A 22365-nucleotide genomic window follows, 5' to 3' on the forward strand; every position below is an offset into this window, starting at 1 on the left:
GCTTTATCCAGTCAGATATATCTAATCCAGATTTAAACTAGAGCTAACTGCCAAAAGAAGCAGAGTGAATATACACTCTGATAGTGAGTTATGGAGGCTGTGGCAGCATTTCTGGAGGTGACAATAGTGTCGCAAGCTGTAGCATCATGGTAGTGGTAGAGATGTCCTCACTTCTCTGCTTTGGAAACATGGTTTTGGATGTGGTCCTATCAACAGTCTAATTTCTCTTGATCCTGACCATTTCTGAATCTGGTTTTCCAGGCCTACAGTAGGTTCTAGGTCCTCCTGAATATCTTTTCAGTAATCTCTTTCCTGCTTAAATCTATTATTTGCAACTGAGAACTGAGCAATGTATATGATTACAATAGTGAAAAAGAATACAGGGTGCATTACTTACCTGATTCTTAGCTTGTCAGGGACGGTAACCCGGACCCGTGTCTGCTTCTGTCATCTTTGCCTTCCATCCCATAGCTACCATGCATGAGGCATCTCCATCCACATTGGCCAGGCTGGTGTCCAGACTGGCAATGCCTGCTGGAAGCTCTACTGCCTAGAACATGGCATACAGCCTGATGGCCAGATGCCAAGTGACAAGACCATTGGGGGAGGAGATGACTCCTTCAACACCTTCTTCAGTGAGACCAGCACTGGCAAACATGTGTCCAGAGCAGTGTTTGTAGACCTGGAACCCACGGTCATTGATGAAGTTCACACTGGCACCTAGCACCAGCTCTTCTACCCTGAGCAGCTCATCACAGGTAAAGAAGATACTGCCCTTAACTATGCCCGCGGGCATTACACCATTGGCAAGGAGATCCTCGACCTGGTTCTGGACAGAATCGCAAACTGGCCAACCAGTGCACTAGTCTTCAGGACTACCTGGTTTTCCACAGCTTTGATGGGGGAACCAGTTCTGGGTTTACCTCCCTGCTGATAGAAAGCCTTTCTGTTGATTATGGCAAGAAGTCCAAGTTGGAGTTCTCCATTTATCCAGTCCCCCAGGTCTCCACAGCTGTGGTCGAGCCCTACAACTCCATCCTCACCACCCACACCACCCTGGAGCACTCAGATTGTGCCTTCAAGGTAGACAATGAGGCCATCTATGATATCTGTCATGGAAATCTTGATATTGATCACCCAACCCACATCAAACTTAACTGCCTTATTAGCCAAATTGTGTCCTCCATCACTACTTCACTCAGGTTTGATAGTGCCCTGAATGTAGATCTGACAGAATTCCAGACCAACCTCATGTCCTATCCTCGCATCCACTTTCCTCTGACCACATATGCCCCTGTCATCTCTGCTGAGAAAGTCTATTATGAACAGTTTCCTGTACCAGAGCCTACTAATGCTTGCTTTGAATCAGCCAAGCAGATGGTGAAATGAGACCCTTGCCATGGTAAATACATGCCTTGCTGCCTGTTGTACTGTGGCAACATGGTTCCCAAAGACATCAATGCTGCTAGTGCCACCATCAAGACAAAGTGTAGCATTCAGTTTGTGGATTGGTGTCCCACTGGCTTCAAGGTCGCATTAATTACCAGCCTCCCACTGTGGTACCTGGTGGAGATCTGGCCAAGGTCCAGTGAGCTGTGTATATGCGGAGCAACCCTACAGCCATTGCCGAGGCCTGGGCTCTCCTTGACCACAAGTTTGACCTGATATATGCCAAGCGTGCCTTTGTTCACTGGTACATGGGTGAAGAGATAGAGGAAGGAGAGTTTTCTGAAGCCTGTGAGGACTTGGCTGCCCTTGAGAAGGATTATGAGGAGGTTAGTGTATATTCTGTTGAAGGAGAGGGTGAGGAAGAAGAAGAATATTAGAACCCATTTCTCAGCCCCACAGCATGTCTCACTCCCAGTACTTCAGCTACTCCATTAGCTGACAAGGCATTTAAGTTCTCTGGTTAGCTTGTCTACACTTGATTGTGAATATGTCTTGTTTTTCCATGTGTATCTATAAAGTTTTCAATCATGTCTCAGTAAAGGCTTTAAGAAAAGTGAAAAAAAAAATGCATGTCACCTATGTTTTTTTAAAAAATCATAAGAGACAAAGAAAGGCTAAGGAAATGTTCTAGATTATAGCAGAATAAAGAGATATAATAACTAAATGCAATATGTGATTCTGGACTGAGGGGAAAATTCTATAAGGGACCTTATTGGGACTATTGATGAAGTTGAAATATAGACTATAGATTGGATAAAAGAAGTACTTGTATCAATGTTAAATTTCATGAATTTGATATAACTATATTGTGGCTATGTAATAGAATATTCTTCTCTTCAGGAAACATTCACAGAAATACTGAGGAGTAGAGGGCCATGACACATGCAACCTCTTCTCAAATGGTTTAGAAAAAATAAATCACAACATGTATACGTCTGTGTGTAGATAGATAATAGATGATAGAAAGTCAACATATATCGACATATATGTCTATGTCTATAGCCAATACCGTACAAGCACACACACACACACTGCATGAGTATATATAGAGACAGAAAGAGAGACAGAAGAAGGGAGGAAAGAAGGGAGGGATGGTAAGAAAGAGAAAGCATGTATGGAAAATGTTTAAAATTGGTGAATCAGGATAAAATGTAAACAGGAATTTTCTTTCTCTTCATTGTTCTTGAAACTTTTCTGTAAGTCTTAAATTTTAGAAAAAAAAAATTTAGAAAGATAATTATGTAGCCCTTGAAAAAAATTATCTAATTATCTAGAACCTTTGAGACAAATCCACAAAATTATTGCAAATTCTTTGGCAAATAAAGTTTCCTATATGTTAAAAGAATGTCTGCCCTCTAAAGATATTGGAGTGTATTAATTAATTCTTTCTTTCTGAAAATTGAGAAGTAAATCATAAACGTTTTTCATGGGTGAGAAAAAACTATGGGCTATAAGAAGTTCAGAGGAATCTTAGAAATCACCTAGTCCAGGCTTCTTTCAAAGACAGAAACCCATCCAAATTTCCTCTTATTCTATACCATAAAGCTACAGGATGAATCATGCTGTATTCATTTCCTGAAGGTTTAAAAATTATACATGACTCATTATTCTAAAAACTGGTAAATGAAAGGAAATAACCATTTATCCTGTTTTTCTGTACTAACTGTAATACAAGACAACAAAAATAACTGATAAGGGAAAGTTCTTCTTTATAGAATAATTCCAGCTAATAAATGAAGAAATGATAAGAAAAGAACATCATCATTTTGCAATCCTAGTGAAATAATGGATCTAGGCAATAAATCAATGACCACTAAAAGCATTAAGTAAAAAGCTAATGGGGAACCTTATAATGATGAATTAGGCTGATTGTACTGCTAAATTTTAATATCAGAAAAAAAGACAGAGATATTATGCGCCTCCTAACTGATACACATCAGAAGTACACTCTGTGAAGAGTCTCAAACAAATAAACAAAACTGAATCTGACCAAGCCTCTAGATCTAACTAACATTTTCCAGGAAATATAGGGTTCAGATGAGCATTTATTTTTTTTATTTAAAAATTTATTGAAGTATATCACTCATATAAAAACATACATAAACAATAAGTGTATAGTAAAATTTATGAACTTACTAGACAAACATGCACAACCTCATACAGGACTCTCAAACCTCACCCCAAAATTGTGAAATATTAACAAATGATGAAAGAGCATCCTCAAAATATTACTACTAGTCAAAGTAGCTTACATTTGGTGTATTTTTCCCCAACCCACCCTATTACTATTTTTATATCATTTATATATGCTAAACAATAAGTGTGTAGTAAAACTTGTTAACTTATGAAACAAAGATGTATAACATCATTCAGCGGTCCCATACATCAGCCCACCACCAACACCTTGCATTGTTGTGAGACATTTGTTACAAGTTATAAAAGAATATCATTAAAATCTAACTACTAACTATAGTTCATCTCTTACATTTAGTAAATATTCCCCCCAACCTACCCAAATATTATTTTTTTAAAATATATTTTATTATAGAAGTTGTGAACTTACAAAACAATCATGCACATGTGTAGAATTCCCATACAATACCCCTTCATCAACACACCACACTGGTGGAATATTTGTTACAGATTGTGAGATAATATCAACAGACTATTACCACCAACCAGGGTCTATAGCATACATTTGGCACACTTTTTCAACTCCCCCATCAAGAACACAGTACATCTTTGACACAGATTCATGGATATTACAGTATTGCTGGTAAGCACAGTCCATAGGTCACTCCGGTTATATTTTTCCCATGCTTCTCCACATTCCCACCACGCTGCAATAGTGACATACATCTGCTCTAGTTCACAGAAGGACACTCTTGCACCTGCATAATCACCTACAATTCTCATCCATCTCTGGATTCACTGTGTTATTCAGTCCCTAGATTAGGCTCTAGCCTTCCTTTAATTGACACTTACATCTCCAGACTACCCCTTCCAGTCACATTCCCATTTATAAACCAGCTGTTACTCACTATAATGTGTCACCATCAACTCTGTATTTCCACACTTTTATCTAAACTGAGAGAGTTTATAACTGGCCTTTGTTTTTTCTGAAAAGAAAAGACAGGAGAGAGAAGCTTGGAAGAGAGTCTAGAAATGGAGATTATACCAGTAAAAAAATAAAATTCTCAAAAGAGTGGTGAAAATAAAATGACAGATAAAGCCAAAGGTCAAAATGGGTGAAATAAGAACAGCCTTTATGGTAACATTGAATTTTTTTTTTTAACTTTTACCCTGTAAGTTTATTTTTTTTAATTTTTAAAGACATTTTTATTTATTTATTCCCCCCCTCCTTGTTGCTTGTGTTTGCTGTCTGCTCTCTGTGTCCATTCACTGCACTTTCTTCTGTGTCTGCTTGTCTCCCTTTGTTGCATCACCTTGCTGAACCAAGCTCTCTGCAGCATAGGCCACCAGCTCTCTGTGGTATGGGCCAGCTTTCCTTCATCAGGAGGCCCTGGGAATCAAACCTAGGGCCTCCCATATGGTAAATAGGCCCAATCACTTGAGCCACATCCACTTCCCAACATTGAATGTTAATGGATTAAACTCCCCAATCAAAAGACACAGACTGGCAGAATGGATAAGAAAATATGAGCCATTTACATGCTGTCTACAAGAGACTCACCTTAGACCCAAGGATACCAATAGATTGAAAGTGATATTTTTTAAGACACTAGTAATACACAATCTGAGGAGGAAGTCAGCGGGGAAATTCCATTTACAATAGCAACAAAAAGAATCAAATATTTAGGAAAAAACTTAACCAAAGATATAAAGCACTTGTATTCAGAAAACTACAATTCATTGTTAAATTTAAAAAGACCCAATAATTGGAAGAACATTCGATACTCATGGATTGGAAGACTAAATATCATTAAGATGTCAATTCTACCCAAATTGACATACAGATTCAATGCAGTTGTGATAAAAACTCTACCAGCACTTTTTAAACAAATGGAAAACACTATTATCAAACTTATTTGGAAGGGTAAGTGGTTCCAAATAGCCAGAAACATCTTAAAAAGGAAAAGCAAAGTTAGAGGACTCTCACTCCCAGACTTTAAATCATATTACCTAGCTACAGTGGTAGAAATAGTATGCTACTGAAACCAGCTATTAAGATAGGGAATCAATAGATGAACCTGGAACCTGGCAAGAATCCACATGGATGCTGATACCCCCAAAATGGCTGCTGGAAGATCCCTGCCCCAAGATTCCACCATTCAGAACAAGCTTTCCTCCAGAAGCCAGGAGAAGCCCCAGATATTCCCCCAAGGACTTTATTATTGTCCCTCATGAGGGATTGATGGGTTGGGTAATCAATCAAAACAGCAAACAGTTGGAACTCCTTCTCTGCCATTAGCAAAGGGGTAGAATAATTAATGGTTCAAAAAGCAGGTGCAAGGCCTAAACATGCCCTCTCGCCTTTCGCCCCCGCCTCTTGCCTTCACCATGTCCCACTACCAGTCCCAGTGCCAGTTTGTGTGCCTGTTCCTGCCTTATGCACCCTGCTCTTGTTGTTTTTCCCCTGCCATGATGGCCATGCAAGTAAAACCTGGGCATTTATAATCTATAATGGGGAATAGTAGTTTGTGAATCAGCCCACTTTTATCACTTTTCAGCCCCTTCCTCTCTATCTGGGACCTATGATCTGTTTTTTTTTTCTCCCATTTCTCATCCCTTCCTACTTTAATAAATTATTGGCCTAACTCACCCAACATGCTCTTGAAATTCATTTCTGCAGCATAGTCAAGAACCTAGACAAAATCCAGTAACAGTACTGGCATAAAGATAGACATATAGACCAGTAGAACAGAAATGATGGTTCAGAAACAGACCCTCACATTATGGTTCCTGTGACTTTTGATAAGCCTCTCAGACTCACTTAGCTTGGGCAGAACAGTTCATACAATGAATGGTGCTGAGAGAACTTGATATCCATAGCCAAAAGAAAGAAAGAGGACAGCTATCTCACACCTTTTACAAAAATTAACTCAAAATGGATCAAAGACCTAAGTATAAAAGCAAGAATCATAAAGCTTCTAGAAGAAAATGCAGGAAAACATCTTCAAGACCTGGTGGTAGGTGGTGGATTCTTAAAGGACATAAGAGGAGGACTGAGAAGGACTACCAATGCTTAATGTATATATTAATAGAAATTTTAATTAACTTTACTGTAAAATTGTGGAAATGTACAGATGAGCATTTAAATAATATTATGAGAATAAAATTAGCAAATATCCAGTTAGTTATATTTGGTTAACATATGCTTTGCTGAGATGGCCAAGAGAGAACTAACATCTCAGAGGTTCCTGTGAGCTTTGCTAGAGCAAAGCAGCCAGAGTTACAAAGAGGCTATTAGGTAATGGTTGTTTGGAGGTTGAGAAGTAGACTTAGTCTAGAGCAGAGGGTTTCAAGAGCAGAGTAACATGGGGAAAAGCAGGGGGGAAAAAGGCTTTTAATTTTATGTTGATTAGTATATATTTTATTGTAGGACTTTTGACAAAAAAAAATCATAGGAAAGCAGTCTCGCAATTGCATGCAATAAAATGAAGTGTTTATTGAATGGATGAATGACACATGAATCTGAAAGAAAAGGAGAAAACAAATAGATTAAGTGAGAATAGGCTAATAATAGTAAGATAACGATCTAACTACAGTGTGTTCAGTAAGGGAAGAAAAGAAAGGGACATATCTTGTCTTGTGCCCTAGTGTCACCTGGACAGGACCACAGTATGGTCAAGAAGGGTGAATATGGAAGCCCATGCCTTTTACCCTCCAGTAAGCTATCAAAGAAAAATGACTTGTCATTAAACTGACACTGCTCATGGTCCTCTGGCTTTTATTTCAGTTCCCTTCCCAGTCAACACTATTCATTGATGACTCTCCTCTAGCTATCAGGCTGCATGGTTTTCTACTACCACAGCAACTTTCAATCAACAAAACCCAACCTGGAAATATATTCCTACCTCTTCTTCTGGAAGTCATGGTGGTTGAGAAAGAGTTCTGTTGCTTTACATTCATGAGCACTGGGAAGCACTACATTCTTGCATTTACCTATCTAGAGAGATCAGTTTTCTCATCTGGTAAACTTCTGTTTAGTCTCTTGGGTACCTACTAATAGATTTTTTTTTTCTGTATGCCCAGATTTTGGGTGCCCATGATGAACCTGGCCCTATGAGCTGGCCACCTGTCTAGTATGTGCACTGTGCTCTTAAACAGTGTGATGGTTAGGCTATTGTGTCATCTTGGTCAGGTAATGGTGCCCAGTTGTTTGGTCAAGCACACACTGGGCTAATTATAATACAAGGGCATTTCATGGGTTTTAACCATCAGTGAGTTGACTGCATAGATGGCTGGTTACATCTACAATCACTGTCATCAGCAATGAGTAATGTCTCATACAACCAGTTGAAGGCCTTAAAAGGGAAAGTGATTTCAGCATTCAGAGAGAGAATTGCCATCTCTATTTTGGACAGTCAGCCCCCCCTGGGAACTCATCAAAGACCTTCATCAGAGCCCCTGGTTTGCAGCCTGCCCTGTAGAATTTGGACTTCTGCATCCTCATGGTCATGCGAGATAATTTTATAAAATCTCATAATATTTACAGATATCTCATGTCGCTTCTGTTACTCTAGAACCGTGAATAATACAGAGCATGCCATCATTTTGTAGAGCAGGTCCCTGCTGCTCATATTCCTGGCCTTGTACTAAATGAAGGTCCTTAATGAATGATTGGGCCCACATAACATTGGGCACCTCAGTCACATGAATCCCAAAATCAAGGCCCCATTCCATCTCCTGATTCAGACTCTCAGATTAATGTCCTGTACCTGGAATAAAACAAGAGTTTGACTATTATTTTCCTGTGGCTGCAGCCACAAATTACCACAAGCTCGGTGGTTTAAAACAACACAAATTTATTATCATCCAGTTCTAGGATCAGATGTCTGAAAATGAATCTTAGTGGACTAAAATCAAAGTATTGGAAGGTCCACATTCCTTTTGGAGGTTCTATGGGAAAATTGGCTTCCTTACCTTTTCCAGCTTCTAGAGGCTGCTCACATTCCTTGGCTTGCGCCCCCCTTCCATCTTCAAAGCCAGTAACAGTTGGCTGAATATTTCTCACACTGCATCACTCTGACTCTGCTTCCATTGTCACATCTTCTTCTCTCTCTCTGACTCTTCTACCTCCACTTGCAAGGACCCTTGTGACTATATTGTACCAACCCAGATAATCCAGGATAATCTCTCCATCCCATGATCCTTTACTTAATCACATCTGTACAGTTCCTTCTGCCATGTGAGGTAACATATCTACAGGTGTGATGGAATGTTCTCATCACAATGAAAAAACGGGACACTCTAAACTAAAGCCTTTTAAAATACTTTAAAAAGTATTTTGCCTGGTTTCCTACAGTTATTGGTCATGGGTGCTTGCATGATTATGATTTCAACTTCAAGTTCAAATACAAGTTTTTACATTTAAAACTTACACATCTCGCTTATTATTTGTCTCTAGTCCAAATCAAGGAAGGCAAATTCAGCAAGCAGTTGTTTAATCCATAAACAAACCTTGAGGCTTCAACTTACAGATCCCATTTTGTAGAATATATTTCCTTGATGTTTTGCTCCTGAAAACTATAATTTTGCTCCTGAAAACTACATAGCCATTACTACTTTAAGCCAAGTTTCCTGGCCTAGGACATGATATAGAAAACTAACCTTATCAAAGTGTATGGATCAGAAAAATCCTAGAAGGACAAGGTAGGTAAGGAAAAATCTGAGAATGCTGATCTGAACAAACAAATGGAATAATTGATTAAAATCAGTAATGTAAAGGATGGCCCAGGATGTTATTCCTCTACAGTCATGATAATCCAAAAGCAGAGAGAAAATAAAGCATTACTTAAGATGGCTCATATCTGTGTCTGCCAAACATGGATTTAATTTCTTGAGGGAGAATAAGGACTTGTAACTGATAGTCTTAATTAAAAAACTGGAATTAATATAACACCTTTTTTTCTATCGCAAGCAAGAAACTCCGGTTTCAGATAGGAAGGTACACACACAAACACAGAGTAGATGTTTAAAATAGGGTTAGTTTTACCATAGATAGATTTGAGTTTGAATATTATTTGAAGAGTATTGGATGGGGTTATTGCCTCAAATACCCAATCCCATCATTAAGACTAAAATTTGATTTGTAGTAATGCTTCCCTTTGGTTTAATTAATGCAAGCACCACAGATGGGATAATGCAATAAATGTTATCACTTACTATGAATTATTAAATTTACTTAATATGTGTTTTTTACATGTTAAATTAATTCCTGCTTATTATAACATACTAAATAGGATGGAAGTGTGTGAAGAAAAAGTTAACAGTTTTTTTCCTTTCCAAATGACTGAAAAATTTGTGAAGTACCTACTATGGACCAAGTATGTTCTAGACCAGGGGCTTTTAATCAGGAGTCCACGGACAAAGATTTCAGGGCATCTGTGAGCTTGAATTGAAAAAAAATTAACTTACTATCTTTATTTTCTCTGATGTCCGATGTTGAGTGTCATAAAACTATCTGCCTCTGCGTTCTGAGAAGGGGTCCAAGGTTTTCACCTGACTCACAAAGGGATCAATGGAACAAAAAAGGTTAAGAACCTGTTTAGACTGTGTGGCTATAGCAATGAACAAAACAAAGTCCCTGCCCTCATGGATTTATATTCTAATGAGAAAGCAAAAAACAAACAAACAATAAATAATGTCAGGTAGTAATAAGTTCTATGAAGAAAAAGATAGGTAAGTGATCCAGGAAGATCTCTCTTGAGATCTCTCTTTGAGCAAAGACCTGGATGAAGGTGTGAGCCACGTGGATATATGAAATGTGTTCCAAGCTGAAGGAACAGGTTGCCATGTTTGAGGAACTGAAAGAGCAGTATACATGAAGCAAAATGTTAGGCTTTGCCAATAGAGGGCACTGAAGGGACACTGAGGTTAGAGCAGGAGGAGGGACCTTCCTTTCTTCTAGCTTACTGTACTGTTTCCCATATGGAGCCTATGGACTGGTTTGCAAGAAGGGGCCTGGTTGTGTTTACATGAGCAATTCTCATGATTCAGTTATGGCCCGGGCCCTCTGGCAAGTTGCTTTACCATAGGTGGACTGCCTGTTCCTGTGGCAGTCATACCCTCTTCCTTAAGTTTCCAAGTTTCATCCTTGTTCTCTCTCTCTCTGTCTCAACTAAAGGTAGTAGCTGCTTCCTACCAGTGCTATTTCTGTACCCCTTAGAATACACACTACCCCTCTCAGTAGATAGACACTTTTTACTAGTTAACAATTCTTTATATTAAATTTCCCCTTGTTCTAACTGTTGGTGTTTTTTCTCTCTCCTGACTGGTCCCTGTCTAACAAGGAAGAAAAGACAGATGTCAGTTAATGCAAATTCTATAGAAGAAAGGTCATTTCTGCTGTAATCACAGCCTAAAGACTGAAGAGCTTCAGACATGTAAATCTATAGAATTATGTATCAGTTAGGGTTGTGTTCAGGTACACATAACAGAAACCTGATCTCAGTGGCTTAACATAATAGATATATATTTTCCCATGTAGCATGAAGTCCATTAATAGCCAGTTTAGTGCTGTTGTGGCTACTCCAAAAAACATTAAAAACTCAGCCTTCTTCTAGTTTCCAGCTTCTCTATCCTTAGTGTGTGGCTTCTGTTCTCACAGTTGCAAGATTTCTGGTATACTCCCAGACATTAGGTCTGTATTCCAAGCAGAAAAAAAGAAAGGGCAAAGGAAAATGGAAGTAAAGTCAGCTGAATCCATCCCTTCTCTAAGAGTTCTAGAGGCATCGCTAAGTAATGTCAACTCACATAACATTCACCATTCCTAACAATAAAGCAATCTAGGAAGCTCAGTATTGTTAACAGGGAAAAAGGTTCTGGAAGTAAAAAAAAGAAGAGGAGAACAGATGTTGGATAGGCAACTAGCTGTGTCTGCCACAAATTAATTGAAAAATGAGGGGAAGCAGATGTGGCTCAAGCAGTTGGGTGCCTGCCTACCACATGAGTGGTTCTGGGTTCAGTTCCCAGTACCTCCAAAAGAAGACAAGCAAAACAGCTAGCTGACGTGATGGACTGGCATGGCAAGCTGATGCACCAAGATGATGCAACGAGATGTCACAATGAGATGACGCAATGAGGAGACACAACAAGAGACACAACAAGCAAGGAGCAGATGTGGCTCAAGAGACTGGGCACCTCCCTCCCAAATGGAAGGTCCTAAGTTTGGTTCCTAATGCCTACTAAAAAGAAGACGAGCAGACACAGAGAGCATACAACGAACAGACAAAGAGAGGAGACAGCAAACCCAAACAATGGGGAGTGGGAGGGAATAAATAAATAAAATAAATCTTTAAAGGAAAAGAAAAATGAGTAAATTACTTACTTTTGAATGGGCAAGAGTCACAAAGGTACTTATCATACCCATATACTTGTTGTTGTTTTTTAAAAGATTTATTTATTTATTTAATTCCCCCCTCCCCCGGTTGTCTGTTCTCTGTGTCTGTTTGCTGCGTCTTGTTTCTTTGTCCGCTTCTGTTGTCGTCAGTGGCACGGGAAGTGTGGGCAGTGCCATTCCTGGGCAGGCTGCACTTTCTTTCACGTTGGGCGGTTCTCCTTTCGGGGTGCACTCATTGCACACGGGGCTCCCCTACGCGGGGGACACCCCTGCATGGCAGGGCACTCCTTGTGCACACCAGCACTGCGCATAGGCCAGCTCCACATGGGTCAAGGAGGCCCGGAGTTTGAACCGCGGACCTCCCATGTGGTAGACGGACACCCTAACCACTGGGCCAAGTCCGTTTCCCCATATACTTGTTTATTTTCTTTTAATGTAGTCTCTCCAGATTAATTATCAACTGTGACCTAAAATAGTTTTCCCCTTAATAACTAATTTATATTTTCAGGAAAAGAGTGGAATAAAAGTTACTTTATTAGTAGATTATTTTGTCTCCACATAACACTTCTATTTAAATTTCAGCTCAAACCATTTGGACCTCTGTAAGGACATGGAGAGATACGTTTACTTTTAATTACTTACTAAATTATTTGGGACCAATTTATTAACAATCCTATTCCAGTATAATAAGTGGCATGAAAGTGACCTAAATAATTTAATTTCTAAAGGAGCCAAAAATAAAGTTTAAGGTTGAAAATTTCCATACCAGAAAGTGATTAGTGGTCTAGGCAGTTGGTAGATCCAGGAGTGCTAGAGGTAACAAGTGTTTAAGACATACCAAGAAATCTTTTCTATACAAATTATCCCATCTCAAATCCTAGCTTAAGTCTTTCTTCAATGAGGCACTTTTTGACCAAGCCAATCTCTTTTCTCAAGCTGTTTCAATTAGCACATACCATATAACTTAGTCGTGGAAGATATACTAATTTTGACTTTTCTCCAATTTTTCATGTACCACAATTATACTGAAAACCTTTGACTTCCCCTGCATTCTCACTATGTTGAAGGTGGGGACATAATAGTTGTTTAAGGGATTCACTTGATTGACTGATCCTACGGTTAGTACTGGTTTACACGATTACATATTTTTAAAAGATAAATTGATACCAAACCAGAGCCAATAATAAGAAATTAAAACTTTTGTACAGAAAATGAAATATTATAACAGAGCCCCAAATATTTTAACTTACATTTCTTTTTAAAGATTTATTTTTATATATTTCTCTCCCCTTCCCCCCACCCCCCACCCCCATTGTCTGTTCTCTGTGTCCATTTGCCAGGTCTTCTTTGACCGCTTCTGTTGTCAGCGGCACAGGAATCTGTGTTTCTTTTTGTTGCATCATCTTTTGTGTCAGCTCTCCGTGTGGGCGGCGCCATTCCTGGGCAGGCTGCACTTTCTTTCATGCTGGGTGGCTCTCCTTACAGGGGGCACTCCTTGCACGTGGGGGACACCCCTGCGTGGCACGGCACTCCTTACGCACATCAACACTGCATGTGGGCCAGCTCCACACGGTTCAAGGAGGCCCGCATTTTGAGCCGCGGACCTCCCATGTGGTAGACAGACGCCCTAACTACTGGGCCAAGTTCACTTCCCTAACTTACATTTCTAATGTTCCCTTCCACAATTAATATTTTTTTATCACACTAGTGTGAAAAGGCTGGTGAAAAATTGTCAGCCTATTAAAATTAAAACTTTCAAAAGTAGATGATTTTAAAATTTTTCCATGTGATCTCGTCAGAATTACCTTATACAAATGAACAATAACAACCCTATTCCATCTACACCATTACTTCAAGGATAGAGGAGTTAATCACCAAGACACGCTTCTTTCCACCCAGACTGCTATGAGCCACACCTGGAATTTTAACCTAAATTCCCCAATATTATTAAGATGCTGCTACCTCTACATGAATCTCAAAAGAGTAGCGGACAATCAGTAGATAATATTTCCTGTTTCAGTTATCTTTGCTCCATAACAGACCATGCTAAAACTTAGTAGCTTCATACAATAACCTTTTTATTGCTCTTGGCTCTGTGGGTCAGGAATTTGGGCAAAACTCACTGGAGATGGCTTACTTCTCTCTTACATGGTGTTGACTGGAAATTCTGGACTAGACCTGGAAAATATAAGATAGCCTCACATGTTTGGGATGCATCAGTTCTCTTTCCCGTGTCCTCTTTCTCTACAAGTGGTTTCTTACCTCTAAGTAGTCTAACTCGCATTTCTCCAAGAAGGAGAGACTGAGAGCTACAAGGCCTGTTAAGGCCTAGACCCAGAAGTCTAGGTACTAGATACTTCACTTCCACTGCATTTTCCTGGTCAAAGCAAGTCCCAGGACCAGCCCAGATTTAAATGAGAAGAGAAAAAGACTACTGTTTGATGAGATGAGTAGCAAAGTCACATTGCAAAAGGGGATGCAGGGGAAGAGGGACTGTTGTGACTATAGTTGGATATGATCCATCACACTTCTTTTTACTGCCCCATTCCTTTCTTCCCCATGCCACCATCACTCAGGCTTATCATATTTTGCCGAAGTATGATGCCTCATAACTAAATATGACTGTCTCCATAGTCTAAGAAAGAACACAGACAAGATTAGATTATTTCAAGTATTTAATTCTCTCAGAAGGTGCCTTTATTTTCAAACTCTTTCAGTGCAAATATCCATCTCCCCTATCAACATGGGTGGGTGTCACTCCAGATGAATTCCCTCCTTCTAGTAAGTCTTAGAATGCAAAAACAAGCAAAGTCCAAGTTAACTTATGTAGAATAGCACCTCAGAAGCATGGCCGTGGTCAGATCCTCAACAGGATAGCCTAATCTGGCCTTCAGAAACCCTAAGTCCAGTCTTCTACCTCCAGCCTATGTGAGGTAAGATATACTTTCTCATTCTTTATTCTTTCTTCCTCTTAAGTAATTACTGGATCCTGTCTCTATCTCCCCCGTTTCTCTCTCACTCACATAACATACCCTTACATATAATTTCCAGAGATAGAACACCCATTCTTTGAATACCTGATATTCTTCCATAAATATGTAGAACTCTAACTGATTGAACCCACAAAGGATGTGTTCTCACCTCTTCTTGACCAGTTTGTCTGCTTATTGACATGTTGGCAGTGCAGAGCATCAGCACAGGCAGGCAACCAGTTCACATGCATCCTGGAAGTCACTGATTGGAAACCGGGCTTCTCCCTTGCCTCCTCCTCAACAGTTACTGCTACTGATGTAGTGCTGAAGAGACTGGAACTTCCCCCAAACCATCTCCACATACAAATCCATTTAGTTAACTTTTTCCCTTAAAAAAGCTATTATTAAAGTATAGGGTATTATTGTTTATTCTACTTTAGATACCACATACTTCAGGTTAGAACTGAGTCTTGAGAAAATAGACTAATAATCTCCCTTTGAAACGGACATGTGAATTAACTCTATTTTATGGGCTACAGATTGACCTAAAATTACTAGCTTTTATGTAATTTGTGAACTGTTTGTATTTGATATTGGACCAGTGACAAAGTCTTATTCATTCTTCAAGTTTTAGTTCTCCCAAGGGTTTTTGATAGATTATACTGCAACTTTGTGCTAATTCTAGAAAAAGGTTGATCATCTGAGTTGATGTTACCCCAATGGCAGGAAACTAGGCAGAGTGGGCTGGATTTCAGTTCCCTGTCAATCTTTCCTCTGGGCATCCTAAATATTTAATCTTTTATGTTGAATTTATCACTTCCAGTAGCCATTTGTGAAAACTAAATCAAATTTACAGTATTCAAGGCTATGAAAAGACCAGAAATAAAAATAGTCATTTCTGTGAGACATTTCTATGATCATGTGAAGTCCCAAAAACAGGTGTTAAAGTTGGGTAGGTTTTTAAAATACTCACTTTTTTTTTGTCCCAGGACCAACATGAAATACTTCACAATCCCTTAATTCTTCCAACCTTTGAAGAAAAACTCACCTCCCTCATTTTAACCAAAGGCAATTTTGCACCCAAAGCTCTTGATCAACTCATTCCTCCGCCCCAATACTTGTAGGTTAGGCACTCTCTCAATGGGAAGCATTAGCCAAACTTCTGGAACCCTTTGTCCGATTTTTTTTTTTTTAACGTATTCATTTTGATGAGGACCCTAATTTCTTTAGTCAAGTAGTGAATGATCACACACGCGCGCATACACTCCTATTCAACAGAGAAGGAGAAAAACTAGGAAGGGACTCCTCTACTAAAGAGAAACGGCAACTCATAAAAGGCCAAACTCTCACACACACACAAAGTGACAACGGAAAGAAAAAGGCCCACTATCCTCCAGCCAGTTCAGATCAAAGGCAAAGCAGCCTGTACAGTCCTCTTTGCCAATATCTTCTTTTTGGTTCCCCTTAACGAGTACCCGCCGGCCACCCAGTCAACGGAGCGCTGTCCTTGTCCTTCCCAGATGGTTACCAATAAAGTTGTTACAAAGTGACCTTGACCGTCTTCCCTTCTGCACGCGATTCCCCGCCTTCTCCATCCGGGTGCTAAGGCGCGGATAAGAGCAGGACCGCGCCTGCGCGCCTAGCCCCACTCCTTCGACCTCTGCCGCCGCAGCTGCCGCCCGGGAAGGTAAGCGGAGGGTGCGGGAGCCGGGCCTGGCCAGGGCGGAGCAGTGTTCAGTGGGAACCCATTCATTCTGCCCGCGCCGAGGGCGCGGGGCCCAAGCTCCCGGCGTGCACGGGAACCTGTCGGGTTTGGGTGGGAAGGACAGGCCACGGGAGAACACTTGACCTTAAGCGTCTTAACCTCTGCAGACAGAAAGCGGGAGAAGAGCCCACGTCACCTGTCACCCAAGTCCTCCTGCCGCGCCGCCCCAAAGATTATAAGATGTTCGCCTGCGCCAAGTTCGCCTGCACCCCCGCTCTGGTAGGTAGCCGGTGCGGGGCATAGAGACCGAGGGCCTGGTCTCTTGGGCCTGGAGCGTCCACGTTGCTGAATGGGGCAACCTACGGGCGAGACATACCACCCTCCGGGTAACAGCTCTCGTCACCCATTTGCTCCAATGCCCTTTTCTTCCTTTCCTCCTAAATCTGGGGACTCCTCACTCGCTCCTCCCCTCTACCAGGGCGGTGGAGAACCGCGGAGGCCTAGCTGTCTGGCCCCACTCGCTGTAGGTCAAACCCTCATTGCTCATAGACCCGGAGAGGCTCCCCCACCCCAGCCCCCTTCCTTGGTAACTCTGTTGGGTTGATGTCGACGCGAAGGTTGGGGTGCTGTTAAGGATGTAGCAAGGCCTCTGAGGCCTAATTCTCCGCAGCAGCGCTCTCCACTGCCTGTCTGTAGGTCAAACTCGCTGCTGCAGAGGGAGGGACTTTGCCTCATCCAGTGTGGGCGGAGGAAGGTGCCCCGGAGCCTAAAGTCTTTCCTCCTGCCTCTGGGATAGTATTTCCATAACCATTTTGGAAACTTTAGATGAAGTGAAGATCTGGGGGGATTTGTCTTAGAGAATCAGAACTTGGTTCTAAAGGGATTTTCTGTGACCTTAGTTCAGTGGACACTCAAGGGCAGAGAAGCCGGACTAGAAGAGGTCTTCATGGTCAGAGGATTTCAGCGATTATACTTACACTAATGAATTGCCTAAACAGTTTTTTTAATTTTATGCTTTAATGGGTATATAGTAATATCTTGAAAGTGGGAGGTGCTCATATTAACTGATAGGCTATCTTAAATGACAAGCATTTCTAGTGACACTCTTAATATACTTGGTAGTCTGCTTAAGTTTACCAAAGAATGTAGTATGTTCATTGATGGTTTTCTAAACAGAATTATGACAATAAAGTAATTGATGTTTAAAAAGTAATAATTATTGCTCTTTTTAACTAATAGTCCTCAGAATTTTTGTTAAAAATATTACGAATAGATTATGTAGCAAGCTTTTCAATGTCATCAGCAACATTAAAACTTTATTAAAATTGCTCCACATATTAAAAATGACCAAAAAAGTTATGAACTTAAGCAGCACATTCTTTTAATAATTTTTGCTGATTGCTGTTTTAGAACTTATTGTGGAAAAAGGGTCACTGAAGTCTTGTCTGTTTTCTTGCTTAATACTTGTAATCTTTTTTATTAATAGATCCGAGCTGGATCCAGAGTTGCATACAGACCAATTTCTGCATCAGTGTTATCTCGACCAGAGGATAGGACTGGAGAGGTAATAGAAGTAATAATAGAAATTAGGCAACACTATTAAAGTAGGTCTTATGGTTTTAATTAGTAAAGAAAACACAACTCATTAATAAATGATTTGAAGATAATCTTTTTGCCCCTTCATTCAAAAAAATAATGTAGAGGATGAGCTAATGAAAGAAACTTCCTGTATTCAAACTTAACCACCTGATTGGCCAAGAACTATTATACTTGGTCTTTAAATATAAGAATATAGTTTTGAGTTGTTGCTTATATTTAAGATTATAATAGCTACTGTTTATTGAAAGAAATATGGCTACTTCACATATACTGTGTCTTCATTTTCAACAACTTTATAAAATGGAGATATTGTTCTCCCTATTCTACAATAAAGGAATTATTTCAAGCCTTTGCTTTTTCTACTGTGCCACATGGCCTCCTATTAAAACTCATCAGCTATCGGGGAGCAGGTATAGCTCAGTGGTTTGAGTACCTGCTTTCCATGTGTGAGGTCCTGGGTTCAATCCGTGGTACCTCCTAAAAACAAAACAAAGCCTATTATAAAGTAGAAAAGTAGTTATCATTTTGCTAATACTGTAATTAAACTATATAACTATAATTACTGATTTGACCTTTGGCTTTTTCTCTATTCCTCTAGGGCTCTACAGTATTTAGTCGGGCCCACAATGGTGTGTCTCAGCTAATCCAAAGAGAGTTTCAGACCAGTGCAATCAGCAGAGACATTGATACTGCTGCCAAATTTATTGGTGCAGGTGCTGCCACCGTAGGAGTGGCTGGCTCTGGTGCTGGTATTGGAACAGTCTTTGGCAGCCTCATCATTGGTTATGCCAGGTAACCATTTCTGTCTTTGAATAAGCTAGTTTAAGAGCATGCTGTGGACGTAGCTGGAAATTTAGAAAGCTAGTAAGTTATGTTACTGAAATAATAATAGCTATTGTATATAAGTGCCTTGCAGTATATTTTGAGGGCTTTACAATGCGTTATCTTACTCAATCCTCACAACACCCCTTGGAGATATTACCTGTTCTCCAGTGTACTTACAAAGGACCGGATACAAGGAGGGGTCTGCCACTTGCCCGTGGTCATAGCTAAGAAGTGTCAGAAAATACATGTTAACTCAGTCTTTAAATACATTTAACAGAGTCTTTATTTGTTAATCTATATTGGAATATAATTAATAGAGCACAATCTTTAAAAATATCAATTTCTATTTTATTATATATACTGACACAAATACAGAGACATCTCCTTACCTTTACCTCTTATAATTGGGGTTGGAGAGCAGGGAATATCAAAAACAAGCAAACAAAATCTAGGCAGACATTTTGAGTAGCCTTTACCGTTTACAAAGATCCTGTGTACTAATAGTCCCATTCTTTAATATTTTCCAAACATTTTGAAACTCAATTTGAAGTAACAATTATATGTGTTGTGTCTCTTTTAGAAACCCTTCACTGAAGCAGCAGCTGTTTTCATATGCTATCCTGGGATTTGCCTTGTCTGAAGCTATGGGTCTCTTTTGTTTGATGGTTGCTTTCTTGATTTTGTTTGCCATGTAACAGAAATCACTGCTTGAAATGTTGGCATTCATATTAATTACGGATGTAATTCTGTGTATTTTACTGTGACTCCAAAAACTGTAGTGTTGGTGTCATGGAAATGTACATTATTTCCAAAGTCATTTCATTAAAGATGGAAACTTTAATTTTTGCCGTGATTTGTACTTAATCTATATTTAGGTCATCAAAGAAAGAACATGCATTTGGTCAGATGCTCTATAATTCGGGTGAAGTAAATAGCAGTTGCCCCAGCAGTGACAAAGATCCTAATGTAATTTTTATGGAAATATAGTGTTCTGCACCTTGTAATTTATAGGGCCTTTGTTTAATCATACAAAGAAGTATTTGAGTTCTTTGAGCCCCTATAGAATATAATTAAGGGCTAATATGGATCACCTTCCAAAAGTGAGTTTGGGGAAGCAGATGTGGCTCAAGCAATTGAACCCCTGCCTACCACAAGGGAAGTCCTGGGTTCAGTTCCCCATGCCTTCTGGAGAAGAGCAAGACAGCGAGCTGGCACAACAAAATGACACAACAAGAAAAAGATGGAACACAATGAAAGACAACAGTGCAGGGAGTGGAGGTGGCTTAAGTGATTGAGTGCCTCTCTCCCACATGGAAGGTTCAAGGTTTGGTTCCTGGTGCCTCCTTAAGAGAAGACAAGCAGACAGAGCACACAGCAAATGGACACAGCAGACAGGAAGTGTAAACAAGGCAGGGGAATAAGTAAATCTAAAAAAAAAAGTTCCTGGCCTTAGATCAAGAAATAAATCATGCCAGCTTTTTAGGAATTGCAGCCTTGCTAAACTAGGGCAAGGAGGGAATTGACTACATCTTTAAGCCAAAAGTTGATAAAGCAGTGTTTATGACTCCTGCTAACCAATGCCTATAGTAGAAGTCATCTAAAGAAGAGCAGTTAGGTTTTCACAATGTGGTGAAGAAACTACCTCATAATTATACTCAGGGTGCTTGTTTACAATACAAACCCTTGGGCTCCATACCTACTGAATTAGAAACTTTGAGCATGAGATGCAGCAATCTGCCATTTTAAAAAGGTTCTCAGGCAATTTTTGTGTACATTACTGTTTGAAAGTGACTGACTTAGACATAAAAAATACTATTCTTTTTCTAAAGTAAACAAGAAGCCTAAAGAAAGGTAATTTGTAGGTAATTAATCAAGTCTTACAAATCCCTGGAGCCTTCACTATTTTCTTGAAAAGCACTACCAAGCAATTAAGAGTACCCTACTGTTTAACACAAAGTAGTATACAAAATAAATTTTTTAAGTCATAGATTAACTAGGCTTCAGTTCCAAGTTCATTTTTAATAAAATCAATTTAGAAAAGACCTAAGTCCTGATTTGGTGGTTGAAGAGGCCTGGAACAAGGTTCTTGCAAGAGATACCCTAACTGATCCCCTAAGAATGAAGAGGAGGCACATGGGCTGTGGCTGCATAGCTTCCATGTCAGTGAACCCCCACTCCACCAAAAAAAAACCTCTTTAGAAGAGTCAGTATGTCTTAGATGTATAACTACAGCCTATTTTACCTTCAAGGGGGAAGGAAATACTACATAAAAGGATCAACATCTTGGAGTATATCCTACTTAATATTTTAACTGGTAATAAAATTTCTGACATTGAGAGTACGTCACTGGAATACATCTGTCTGCAGAAATATTGTGCACCATTTTTATAGGAAAACCATCTCCCTAAGGTTATGAGCCTTGTAAACATGTTAACAGCTTTGTGCTTTTCACTAAACTTAGTTCCTGAACAGAGGTGAATAAAGATGTTATTTTAATATCAAAGGCCAAATGAATTTTCCATGTTGATAAGCTTGGCTTGTTTATAAACTCCAACATACCACACTAGATTGGTAGAATGCTAATTCCAAGTTTTTATTTATTCAGAATGTTTGTAAAAGCAATGATGCATTCTGGTAAAATGCTGTTGCCTTTCCTAAATGCAGAAATGTGATATTTTTAATTCCCTTGGGGATAACCGAGAATATAGATTTAAGTGTGAAATGTGTCTTTCAACTAAAGAAGCTTGTCAGCTAGCCATGAACACTAGATATGTATGCAAACAACTAAATTTCAAGGTAGAATGGTGAATTCCAGAAGAGTAGCAGTAAGTGCTAAGATGTTCAGAGAGGGTAGAAATCATTTTCTGGTGAAGGAATCGCATGAAGTATTATTTGTTTATAATTTATTTAAACCTTGAGGAACAGGTAGAATGATGATAGGCCAAAAGAAGAGGGTATCTTGGCTAGTGAACAGCATGAGAAAAGGTAAATCAGCAAAACATCGGTATGTAAGAAACAAGGTGCTGCCTGGATATGGAAGGGAAATAGTGTGAGATAAGGTTGCAAAGTTAGATTAGGCCAAATTATGTGAATTGGCAGAGGTAAGTGTGGGTGTTATTCACAGCACAGGCAGGCATTGAAAGTTTAGAGCTGTGTTTTAGAAAAGTTAATGTGAGACCAGTGAGGGGTGGATTGGAGCCAGCAATGACCAGCGATTACTATAGTAACTTGCTGAGAGGTAACGAGGGTCTGATGGCAATGAGTATTTTTTAAAAGTTTACAGAAGTAGT

At 39.6% G+C, this 22365-nt stretch overlaps 1 protein-coding gene and 1 pseudogene across 1 annotated transcript; both read left to right on the forward strand.

Moving 5' to 3' along the window:
• Positions 1-552: 552 nt before the first annotated feature.
• Positions 553-1826, forward strand: LOC101413945 (tubulin alpha-1B chain pseudogene; annotated as a pseudogene).
• Positions 1827-16498: 14672 nt separating this feature from the next.
• On the forward strand, positions 16499-19921 carry ATP5MC3 (ATP synthase membrane subunit c locus 3). The gene is made up of 5 exons (XM_004476814.5): positions 16499-16633; positions 16819-16930; positions 18138-18215; positions 18849-19042; positions 19656-19921. The coding sequence occupies exons 2-5, from the start codon at positions 16892-16894 to the stop codon at positions 19768-19770; spliced, it is 426 nt and encodes a 141-aa protein (XP_004476871.1). The 5' UTR covers positions 16499-16633; positions 16819-16891; the 3' UTR covers positions 19771-19921.
• Positions 19922-22365: the final 2444 nt, after the last annotated feature.

Source organism: Dasypus novemcinctus, chromosome 7, assembly GCF_030445035.2.
Source record: "Dasypus novemcinctus isolate mDasNov1 chromosome 7, mDasNov1.1.hap2, whole genome shotgun sequence".
In the NCBI taxonomy this organism is placed as follows: Eukaryota; Metazoa; Chordata; class Mammalia; order Cingulata; family Dasypodidae; genus Dasypus; species Dasypus novemcinctus.